Below are 13145 nucleotides of genomic sequence, written 5' to 3' on the forward strand. Positions count from 1 at the left end.
TATATATCCAAATATATATAATATCCAGAGTCTGGAACACCAAAATTCTCAAACAACTGACTTTTTGCACTGCTTAGCTGTCTCCTTTATGGGAGAAATGCATTTCAGACCAACATGCAAATGTTAACAGAGAATAAGGATTTATTGTTAAAAGCAGTCTTTAACATATGCTGTCTTCTACTTCTTTTCTCTTTCATTCATAAAACTCAATTATGCACAATAACCTTTAGGTCTTCTGTCTCATCATGACAAGAATAAGTTGTATTTTCTGTAATATTAAGAATTAATACATTTTAATATTTTGGAAACCCTGAGTATTAGCCATCCACCTGTGATTTTTATTGGATATGAAGCTATACTAAATACTCTGATTTCATGTATTTTGCCTAAAAATGTGAATGTAACTGAATTTATGGGAACAATTCTAATATATGTACATCTCATTCTTAAAGCCATTGATTTCTACAGCAAATCATTTACTTAGTAGTCAGATATATCTAAAACACAAGTTCCTAACATATGTTTTGAGTAATCAGTCATCTTAAAAGTTATCTTGCTCTAATAATATGAAGGCTGATTGACTATAATGTGTAGAGAGCCCACTCTACACATGATGTGATGTTCTGGACTGTAATGTCTCTTCTGCAGGCCAGTCATCTGGATGTTAGGAGGGTATTGTGAACCATAATGGACAAATAGAAAATGACTCTGTCAGTGGCTATCATTTGCAAACCTTTCAAATATTGTGGAATAGAGGTGATTTACTACTGAGAAGGAAATATGACAGATGTACTGGCTGGAAGAGAAATCTGAGAAGGGAAGACATTAAGAGCAGGCAAATGACACTGACAGGCCTTTTCCCAGGATGCTCTTCACCTTCAGGGCCTGCAAATCTTGCTAGAAATCCTGGTGATCTGTGATTTGGCCATACTGCTTACCATCTATATCTTTATAAGTATTAGTCAATTAAAAATTTCACAGATTTTTAAACAAGTATATCATAGTAATTTTAGCATTTTTATAGAAATGAATGCCCATTGGAAATTCCGATTTTTAGTATCAGAATTGATTAGTAAAATGCTTTCATTGTATTAGTATCACTGATTATTTATGCTTTAAGTAAAATATTTTCCATTTCTAGATAATCCCAAATGTTGTTGATCATTAAAGTGCAAAAAATAGGTATTTCATACTGGGCAAAATAGTATGATGCAAATGAAAGATATTTAATATAGTTTATAATTTGTATTAAATATCAAAGATGTTATATTAAATGCAATTAATATTAAATAAAAGGTATTGCAAACAAATTTTTTATACTTGTTTATTTCTTACAACATCTTAAGTTGTACTGTGTACCATACCTTGTGTGACAGTCTTTTTTTTACCACTTATTGGCTCTCTTTGTTGTCAAATATTCAAATTCTAAAAGTATTTTTAATCTTTAAGAGGTGATGTCTAGGATAAAGGAAATAATACAGAGGGTGATACAGAAGTTAACTGTATAGAAACAACCAGGTTCAACGTAGGTTGACCTTTTAGATTGTCTCATTAATAGAATTCACCTGAAGTGATCTTAGATTTTAAGATATCAATTATGGATAAATGACAGTGTTATGTCAGGAGCCATTTCCTTGCAAAGTAATTTTCTTGAAGTTCTTTATATGATTTTTGTAACAGTAATCCTGAAATATTTGCAATCAATCATTCACTTCCCATTTAAAATAGCATTATTATAAATGGGGATTATATACTTTTGAAAATGACAGAAATATAATTTAGGTATCCTGTCACCAAGTGACAGAAGTATGCCAAAATCATGCAAATCATGCAAAGTTATATATATATTTATAGTCTACAAAGCTATAAACCTATTTAAATACATTATAGGAAATCACATTTCCCTACGTTTTAAAATTAAAAATTGCGTTTCATGAAAGCAGCCAACCAAATGAAACAATATAGTATCATTAAAACATATTTCTAGAGTACACTTCAAGTAAAGTTAAATGTCTGAGTACATTTCTCATATCTCCTGTTATCAATCATTCATGCTTTTAATGTAACCCTGATTTTTTACAGATACACCCAAATCCTTTTTGAAAAAAGGTTAAGGACTAAATTGAAAATAACTATTTAAACACAGAAATAACCCTGAGAGATCTTTTAATAACCTTCCATAACTGGGCCTCCATGAGCTGTTCAGCTCTTGCCTTAAGGCTTATTCCTGAGTGTCATCATATTTAAAAAATAAGATGCACTCCAATTTCAAGAGCATGTAAGAATAATGTAATACCTTTACTGGAATTCTTGGTGAGACAAAGTAGAGAGTTACATCACCTATCACTATAGCACAACTTCCTAAATCCCTGTTAAGCATCTTTCTCTTTCCCTGTAGTCTCTAATGCCATCTCTCCTCTCCCATGTCCCATCTTCCCTTATCCCAGAGGAAAAACTTAAAGATTTGCCAGTAAAATGCATGGAAACTTTGCATTCAAATTGCAACAGCATCTTGTTCCAAGTGCCTCCCTGCATAACCTCCTTTGGGGTGAAATATCTGAACAAAGAATAGAAATGGTGAATATCCAGCCCTGCAATTCAAGTTGAAGGTTAAGATTCAAATGGTAGTGAGGGAAGTGGTGGAGGGGGGATGGGGGAGAGCAAAGATAGAGGATGTCAAAGAAGTTTCACTAAAATACTCTTAGACAAATAGTCGGCTTCATTTACATATAATCAGACACTGAAAATAATGAAAATAAAAAAGCAAAGAGCACATGCAACTATTTAAGTCAAATATTTAATTTTGTAAAAGAACAGCACGGAGATGGCAGATGAAAAGTACAGTTAGAAGGAAGACTAACTGTTGGGAACAGAATGTTCAGAGATAGATTGACTCCAGAGTTGATTGACTCAAGGCCTCAATAGTATCATCAAGAAATGATTATAATTTTAGAATTGATTTTTCTTATAAGATGGCTGCCAGTAACAATCAAACCTACATATTTACTCTTTTGTATTTTGGTTCCACAGAAGAAAGTAAGCCTCACCCTTAGTTAGGAATTAGAACAATTTAGGAGAGTGCCCACCATAGACCAGTAGTTACTATAGAGAATACCATATACTGAATGCCATTATATGGCTTTATGGGAAGAGGGAGAGATTATCATAATTGGTTTAGAGGAATCAGAACTCACTTTTGGGGTTGAGGTCTACCTTGACACCCCTGTAGATGAGATGGATGTTAGTTAAATACAACATCAGCTTTATTTTTTCCCAAACTTGTTTAATCCTGCTGTATTTATTATTCTGATTATAGAGTCTATTTCAATATTATGAATAATAAGGATTTCCTTTTTTGAAAATGGCAGTATAAAGTTGTCACACACCCACACACAGTTCCTCAGAAACCACATATAAGCAACAAGGAAATACCAATAACTTCTTTGTCCAAACAAGGTGAATCCTGTATGCCCAAACCACAAAATAGAGGATGACTGCCAGAAGCATTATAGATCAAGCAAAAGTGGGGGAAGAACAAGAAAGATACACATAGTTGAAGATCTTAGAGTGAGTTAAAAAATATAAATTATTCTCCTGGGTGAGAAGAAAACCCTGAAGTGCCATTTCAAGAACTCTTGTTTGCAACAGCAGGGCCAGATAATTCCCATATTTACAAGAAATAGATTGTTTATGTGATGGTTATGAGAACCTATCCTACTTTTATTTTTCTTCCCCCCACTAATGAAAAAAAAGTAAAAAACTAGAATAAATGACACAAACTTACTCTGTACAGAAAATAGTTTGTCACATGGCCAAGTCTGAGTACAAAACAAGGAATATGCATACAAAGCCATTTTAAGAAAAAAAAGTAATTGAAGAATGGGGGAAAAATACAGGAAAGAAAATACAACCAAATGAATATAGCCATGAGCAGAAAAATATACTGTCAAACATTTATCATGAATTAAAAAAAAAAACTTACGAAGCAACCACAACAAGAGCATAAAACAGAGATATAAAAACTCAAGGAAGAGATAACAAGAAATAAAGGTGATAAAGCATTTAAAAAAGCAAAGAGTAGAAAAGATCTTACAGAGGTGAGCTCTGTAAGCAACCCAAGGGAGAATTAACACTGCTAAAAACACTAAGGGACCTAGAAGAAAGTATATAAAATTAAAAGGAAATGATTTGAAAAAAATTTTGAAGGTTAATAGAAAATTATAGCTATAGACAAAATGAGTAAAACAGACATAATTTGAATTCTTCAAAAAAGAAAACAACAAATATTTAACAATATAGTTCCAGAACATCATCAGAAACAAACTTGATTATAAATAGAAAAAAGATACTAAATTTCAGAGAAAAAAAATGCTAGTAGAGTAACTGTACTTCGAAGACAGAAGAAGGAAGAAGAGGAGGAAGATGAGGAAGAGAATTACAAGAATAGAGGAAGCGGAGGAAGAAGACCAACAAGAATGCTCATGATTGCTCTCTTCATCTCTTCCTCCTCTTCCCTCTTTCTGTTTCCTTTTGAATGTCATTTTGGACTTAGGATTTTGATATGACTTCTCCCTTTCTCTTTCCTTTTGAAATGTCATTTTGGACTTAGGATTTTGATATTTTTAGATTTATAGAATTTTCATTCAAGAAAAATATCTGCATTTTCAAAACTTAGAAAAGGAACTGTTCACTAATCTGATTTTAATGTCTGGATTTTTCTTTTTATTACAGAAAACTGAAAAAGTTTTTGAATTTCAAAAACCTTCACACCTGTTTAAAGGAAGCCATTCTACTGGATTATTATGTATCTGGATTTTTGTGGGCTAGAGGAATGGAATTTTCTGTTATTCAATATTCAAAATTTATGACTTTACTAGATATGTTACTTCATAATCTTAGAAGTAAGTACATTATTTTTCTTTTTTTTTTAAGAAAAGAAAATTTAGTCCACTGTTTAAATTAATGTTCTTAAGCAAAAGTTCCTAATTTTATTGTAATTCCTTCAGTGAAAATTATGGGATTTTTTTCTGGATAGAGCAAAGATATATAGTCCACACCTTCAGTAAGTTGTAAAATTTCAAACAGTATTTAACAGGCTAAAGTTATCTTAATTAACTAGCCAAAGATATGTTAGCTTCATTTAAAAAATCTTATCAGTGCCATCCATCCCCAAAATGTCACGTAGTTCACATTTATTTAGGTATTTTTTCATTGTTTGAACTGTTTTCATTTCATCTTACCTAAAAGTATTACTGGGATAACTCAGAAATGACTAATGAGAGGAGGTACTTTAGTCGATATCTAAGCCCCATTAAATAGATATTGCTCACATACACTTAGATTTTGTGACTTTTTTTTCTTATATATAACATTGAAATGAGTTACTATAGGAAATTTGGAAATTCTTCCTTAGAGCACTTTTCATTGTGATAAATTTTGTTTCAGAATAAATACAATTGCTTCTTGGAAGAAAGAAGTCTATCACTGATATATTGCCAGCTCTGTGTGCTAGGCACTGTTTTGTTCTAATCTTTAACATGCATTATTGAACCTCAGAGCAACTCCTGCATGGGAGGTATTATAACCACGGTCTCAGAGCTGAGAAAGGAGTCCAGAGAACAAGGTTGCAAGCTGGGGACATACAGAACTAGAACTTGAATTTCAAAGTATATAATCAAAAGGCCAGAAGGGAGGGGGTTGAGGGGATTGGGTAACTGGGTGATGGGGATTAAGGAAGGCACGTGCTGTGGTGAACACTGGGTGTTATACACAACTAATGGATCATTGAATACTACATCAAAAACTTATGATGTACTATATGCTGGCTAACTGAACATAATAAAAAAAATAAAATTCCAACCCCCAAAATATTTTTTAAAAAAATAATAATAAAAAATAAAGCTCCATAAAAAAAACACCATGAGCACTATAAACACACAAGGGTATTTGTGTCTCAATTGAAAGACGTGGCTAAAGAAGATATGGTATATATATATATATATATATATATATATATATATATACACACACACACACACACACAATGGGATATTATGCAGCCATCAAAAGAAATGAAATCTTGCATTTGCAATGACATGGGTGGAACTAGAGGGTATTATGCTAAGCGAAATAAGTCAATCGGAGAAAGACAATTATCATATGATCTCACTGATATGTGGAATTTAAGAAACAAGGCAAAGGATCATAGGGGAAGAGAGGAAAAAAATGAAACAAGACAAAACCAGAGAGGGAGACAAACCATAAGAGACTCTTAATCTCAGGAAACAAACCGAGGGTTGCTGGAGTGGAGAGGGGTGGGAGGGATGGGATGGTTGGGTGATGGACATTGGGGAGGGTATGTGCTATTGTGAGCACTGTGAATTGTGTAAGACTGCTGAATCATAGACCTGTACTCCTGAAACAAATAATACATTATATGTTGATAAAAATAAAATTATTTTTAAAAATTAAAAAAAGACATGCTTATGTCACTTGAGAGCTTGCTTCTTCCTTCCTCCCTCTCTCTCTCTCCCTCCCTCCCTTACTTCCTTCTTTCCTTTTTTTCCTTTCCTTACTTTTTTTAAACTTTTCTTTGCTTTTTGGTTGTTTGCTTGTGTTTACTTTCTTTTCTTCTTCTTCTTTTTTTTAATGAGCAGGTAGAAGACCTTGCTCTCCCTAAAGAATTGACAACAGAATTGTCAAATATGTGGGTGCCTATTTGTGGCCACAAAAAGCCTATTCTGTTCTGTGTATCAGTTTCTAGCAGGAGAAATTTTAAGTGAACTAGCTAAACTAATAGAGAAGCCACTCATGCCTTATACACCCTTCCTACTCCTAGTCATCCTTACAAGGGAAGAATTGGTAGTTCTTGTATGTGAGAAGAAAAAAGCATTATTTTCCTTCTCTGCAAGTGGGAGAATCTTATCTTTGCTTATATGTAAGTATGTAGTGCCATGTTAAAGATAAATAACTGGGGGCGCCTGGGTGGCTCAGTAGGTTAAACATCTGCCCTCAGCTCAGGTCATGATCCCAGTCTCCTGGGATTGAGCCCTGTGTCGGGCTCCCTGCTCAGTGGGGAGTCTGCTTGTCTCTCTCCCTCCCCTCTGCTCATGCTCTCTCTCTCTCTCACTCTCTCTCTCAAGTAAATAAAATCTTTAAAAAACAAAAAAGATAAATAACTGATACAAGAAAAAATAATTAAACTTGATAATGAAACAAATTTGTTATGATATTAACTGATCAGACAGACTTTGGTTGTTTTTTTCCCCTAATGAACAAATGAACAAATATATTTCAACAACATTGCCAAAGTTACTTGGCAAGCAAGGAACCATGTAAATCTCAACTTGAGTGGAAAATAATAATAAATAGATGCCAATAATGAGATGAAATGGATATTGAGATTATATGTTAAAGACTTTGAAACAGGTATTATAAAAGTGCTTAAATGAACAATTGTGAACATCCTTGAAATAAATGTTAAAAGAAAAAGAATCATGAAAAAAAAATGGAAGGTATAAAGAAGAAACAAATAGAAATTTTAGAATAAAATTATACAATAACCAAAATTAAAATCTCATTAGATAGAAATAATAGCAAAATGGAGAGGAGACAAAGGAAAAAATCAGTGAACTTGAACATAGAGTGATAGCAGTTATCCAATCTTGAACAATACAGAGAAAAAAAGATTGGCAAACAAATTAACAAAACCTCAGGGACGGGGCGACTGGGTGGCTCAGTCGTTAAGCGTCTGCCTTCGGCTCAGGTCATGATCCCAGGATCCTGGGATCGAGCCCCCCATCGGGCTCCCTGCTCCGCGGGAAGCCTGCTTCTCCCTCTCCCACTCCCCCTGCTTGTGTTCCCTCTCTCGCTGTGTCTCTCTCTGTCAAATAAATAAATAAAATCTTAAAAAAAAAAAAAAAAAAAACCTCAGGGACTTGTGGGACAACCAAAGTTCTAATATACATATTGTTAGAGTCTCAGAAAGGAGAAAGAGTATAGTGCTAAACAAACATTTGAAGAAATAATCGCTGAAAACTTCACAAATTTGGCAAAAGGCATAAATATATAAATTCAGGAGGCTGACTGGACTACAAAGAGACTAAACCAAAAGAAAAACACCATCAACCAACTGGGTCTAATTGACATTTACAGAACAGTCCACCCCAAAACAGAATAGGCATTGTTTTCAAGTGCACATGGAATATTCATCAAGGTGGACTGTATTCTGGGTCATACAACAACCTTAAATTTAAAATAATTGAAATCATACAAATACATTCTCTGATCATAAAGGTATTGAACAAGAAATTAATAACAGAAATATGTCAGGAAAATCTTCAAACACATATGAAATAACACAATTCTAAATAGTATGTGGGTCATATATCTCAACAGATATTAGAAAAGTTTTTTTTTTTTTTAAGATTTTATTTATTTGACAGAGAGAGAGAGCGAGAGAGGGAACACAAGCAGGGGCAGAGGGAGAGGGAGAAGCAGGCTTCCCACAGAGCAGGGAGCCTGATGCGGGGCTTGATCCCAGGACCCTGGGACCACGACCTGAGCCAAAGGCAGTTGCTTAACCAACTGAGCCACCCAGGCACCGGTAGAAAAGATTTTTAAGTGAAAATAAACATGTGAAAATTTATATGGTACAGCTGAGTCAATGATAACAGGGAAGTTTCTATCATTAAATACATAGAAAAAATCTAAAATTAATAATCTAAACTTAAATCTTAGGAAGCCAGTTTTAAAAAATAAGCAGAAATCAAGCAGAAAAGAAAGACATAATAAAGAACAGAAATCAGTGAAACTGGAAAAAAAAAAAAAAACAATAGACAAAATCAATGAAACCAAAATCTGGATATTTGAAAACATCAATACAATTGATAAACATGAAGCAAAACTTGACTAAGGAAAAAAAAAGATACAAGGCACAGATTATCATTATCAGGTATAAAAAAAAGGGGGGATATCACTAGAGACTCTGCAGACATTAACAGAATATTAGGGAAAAAACTACTTATATACATAAATTAGAAAACAAAAAGGAAATGAACCAAATCCCCCAAAATCACAAACCAGCAAAACTTGTGCAAGATGAAATAGGTAACATGATAGTCTTATAACTATTTAAGTGATTGAATTATTTAACTTCTAGGAAAAAATCTCCAGGTCTAGAGAAGAACAGCAACAACAGCAAAAGGAGGAGGAGGAGGGAGAGAAACTACAGACCAATATCCTTCATGAACATAAACAAAAAATTTTTCAACAAAACACTATCAAAATGAATCAAGCAACATATAAAAAAATAGTACACATGACCAGTTAGGGCTTATCCCAGAAATTCAATGCTGGTTCAATATTTGAAAATCTCATCAATAAAAATAATCTAAAGAAGAAAAGCCACATGATCATATAAATAGATGCAGAGAAAGCATTTGACTAAATATGACATCCATTCATTATTTTAGAAGAGAGTCAGAAAACTAAGAAAAGAAGTGATATTCCTCAATATCATAAAAGACATCTACGAAAAAACCTAAACCTACTGTTATAGTGAGTGGTGAAAGACCAGATGATTTCCCCATAAGATCAGGGTCAAGGCGAGAATGTCTACTCTCACCACTTCTACTCCTATTCAACACAGGACTGAAAGAAAGTCTTAGGAGTAAGTGCAGTCGAGTAAAAAAATATATAAAGGGGAAGGAGGAAGTAAAACAGTCTCTGTTCTCAGATGAAAGGATTGTCTATATAAAAATTAAACAGAATTTTAAAAATCCTAGAACTAGTAAGTTAAGCAAGATCACAAGAATAGGGTCAAAACACAAAAGACAATTGTATTTCAATGTGCTAGCAATATACATTGTATTCCAAAATTTTAATAAATAGCATTCTTTACAATAGCTCAAAAAATAAAAGAAATACTTAAGTATAAATCTAACAAAAATGTACAAGATCTGTATGCTAAAAACTACAAAATGATGACCAAAGAAATGAAAGAAAACCTAAATAAATGAAAAATGTTCTGTGTTGTTGGATTAGAAGTTTCCACATGGTAAAGATGTCAGTTCTTCCCAAATTGACCTGTAGATTTAATGCAATATCAATCTAAATCCTAGCAGGGTTTTTTTTTCTAGACATACCCAAGCTGATTTTTAAATTTATATGGAGTGGCTAAGGAAATAGAATAACTAAAACCACTTCAAAAAATAAGAATAAAGCTGCAAAAATCATACACACATCAACTTACTATAAAGTTATAAAGTCAATGTTGAATTAGTGAAAGGATAAAATACAGATCAATGGGGGTGCCTGGGTGGCTCAGATGGTTAAGCATCTGCCTTCGGCTCAGGTCATGGTCCCAGGGTCCTGGGATCAAGTTCCACATTGGTCTCCCTGCTCAGCGGGGAACCTGCTTCTCCCTCTGCCTCTCTCTCTCTGTCTCTTATGAATAAATAAAATCTTTAAAAAATTAAAATAAAATATAGATCAATGGAACAGAAGACAGAATTCAGAAATATACTGATGCAAAAATGGTCATCTGATTTTTTTGATAAATATGCAAAAGCAATTCAACAGAACAGTGTAGTCTTTTCAACAAATGTTGGAACAACTTCAATCTATATTGAAAAAATATATAGCTCAGCCTAAACCTTTTATTTGGGTTCTTATTGTCTCAAAACAATAAGAAAACAATCCTATTGAAAATAAGCAAAGCTATCAAAACCCATAACTTGTGTCAACCATGAGGAAAATATAATTTATTTATATTATAATATTTATATTTATTATTATTTGTATTCAATATTTCAATTATTATTTGATACAATTAGCTCTAATTGGATCATAGATATAAAGTTAGAATGTAAAACTATAAATTTTTTAGAAGAAAACTGGGAGAAAATCTTCATGACCTGGAGTTTTACAAGAAGTTCTTAGACATGACCCCCAAAACATGCTGCATATAGGGAAAAAATGATAAATTAGCCTTCATAAAATCGTAAAACTTTTGTTTTATGAAAAGTCACTGTTAAAAGAATGAAGAGACAAGCTACAGACAGGGAAAAAAATATCTGTAAATCACATATTTGACAAAAGACTTGTCTCTATAACAATAAGAAAACAATCCTATTGAAAATAAGCAAAGCTATCAAAACCCATAACTCGTGTCAACCATGAGGAAAATATTAGACAAACCCAAATCGAGGAACATTGTACAAACTATCTGACTGGTGCCTCCCAAACTGACAAAGTTATCAAAAACAAGAAAAGATTGAGAAATGATCACTCTAGGGGAACTTAGGAGACAGGATTACTAAATATAATGTGGTATCCTAGATGGGATCCTTAAACAGAAAAAAAATATTAAGTAAAAATTGAGGAAATCTAATAATAATTTTAAAAACATATATTTATGTAGAAAAACAAAGGGATTTTTTTTTAAGGTTTTATTTATTTATTTGACAGAGACAGCGAGAGAGGGAACACAAGCAGGAGGAGTGGGAGAGGGAGAAGCAGGCTTCCCGCAGAGCAGGGAGCCCGATGTGGGGCTCGATCCCAGGACCCTGGGATCATGACCTGAGCTGAAGGCAGATGTCCAACGACTGAGCCACCCAGGTGCCCCAAAACAAAGGGATTTAATGAAAGAAAAAATATATATGCTCTAACAACAACAACAAAAAACAAGAATAAACTTTGAAAAAGGAATGTACAAGTCCTATATGAAAAAAACTTCAGAGCACTTTTAAAGGTCACAGGGAAGTTTTCTAAATTTGGAGAAAAACCAACATTCTTGGAAACACTCCACATCATAAAGATGCTAAATCTCTCTAAGTTAATGTATAATATTAGTATTGCAGTAAAAATACCAACAGTTTTTTGTTGTTGTTGTTATTGTTGATATTTTTGCCTAGAGGTGACTTACTGGCAAGGTGATTCTAACAAAAATATGGAAAATAAGCAAATACAAATTGTCTTTAAAAAGTGTAATAAGCTATAGCATATCTTGTTATTAGCACTAGTAGTAGTGTTATAAAATCTCAAATATTTGAACACAGTGGTTAATGACTAAACAGACCAAAAGAACAGAATGGAGAGTTTAGAAATAGATCCAACCATTGGAATTCAGTATTTGATAAACTGACATCTCAAATCTATGATGAAAATACGTACTGTTCAATAAATAATATTGTGTCCATCTAGAAAAAATAAAATTGGATCCAACCCTCTTTCTGTCCATAAGCCAGAATACATTCCAAGTTGATGACTTTTTTACTTAAATGTAAAATAATTGGAACTATAAAAATGTTGTAGGAAAACATGGATTAATTTCTTACAACCTTGGACGGGGAAGGTCTTTATAACTATGCCTCAAAATTCCAAAGCCATAAAGACAAAGATTATTAAAGTGGTATATAAAAGTCCAAAGTCTACAAAGAAAAAATACCAAAAGAAAAATCAAAAGAAGTTACTTGGGAAATTATTGTATCTCAGACACCAGCACACTATTAAGTTCTATAATATAAAAAGAGCATGCAGAAGCAAGAAGAAAAAGACCAACAATGCAACAGAAGAATAAGCCAAGGATATGACTAAATAAATACAAGAGATTCTTTTTTTCTTTTTTAAGATTTCATTTATTTATTTGAGAGAGAGAGAGAACACACATGAGGGGAGAGGGGCACAAGGAGAGGGAGAATGAATCTGAAGCAGACTCCCCACTGAGTGCAGAGCCTGACACAGGGCTCAATCTGAAACTGAGAGTCCTGAAACTAAGAGTCAGAAGCTTAACTGACTGAGCCACCCAACACAAGGTGCCCCAATACAAGTGATTCTTAAACAAATGAAAAGTTTAGCATTAAAGATAATAAGGAAAATGCTAATTAAAACTACACAGAAATGTCATTTGTCGTATATCAAATTGACAAAACTGTAAAATTTTGGTAGCATTTTGAGCTGTCAAAGCTATAAGAAAATAGGTACTATCTGATATTTCTAATGGAAGTATATATTTAAAACCCCCCTGTGAAGTTTAGGTTAGCAGCTATCTATCAAATTTACAAATGTACTGTCCCCTTTGACCCAGCACTTCCACGTTTGGGAATTTATCCTGTATATCCACTTACACACACGTATGTAAAGTC

General features: G+C 33.2%; 1 protein-coding gene across 1 annotated transcript in view; it reads left to right on the top strand.

Moving 5' to 3' along the window:
• Nucleotides 1–13145, top strand: part of CABCOCO1 (ciliary associated calcium binding coiled-coil 1) — a 129929-nt gene that overhangs the window by 13840 nt on the left and 102944 nt on the right. The window contains exon 3 of the mRNA XM_021699923.1: nt 4732–4901. Coding sequence (XP_021555598.1) covers nt 4732–4901 — 170 coding nt within the window. The remainder of the gene's footprint in view (nt 1–4731; nt 4902–13145) is intronic.

This window comes from Neomonachus schauinslandi, chromosome 6 (genome assembly GCF_002201575.2).
Source record: "Neomonachus schauinslandi chromosome 6, ASM220157v2, whole genome shotgun sequence".
Lineage (NCBI taxonomy): Eukaryota > Metazoa > Chordata > Mammalia > Carnivora > Phocidae > Neomonachus > Neomonachus schauinslandi.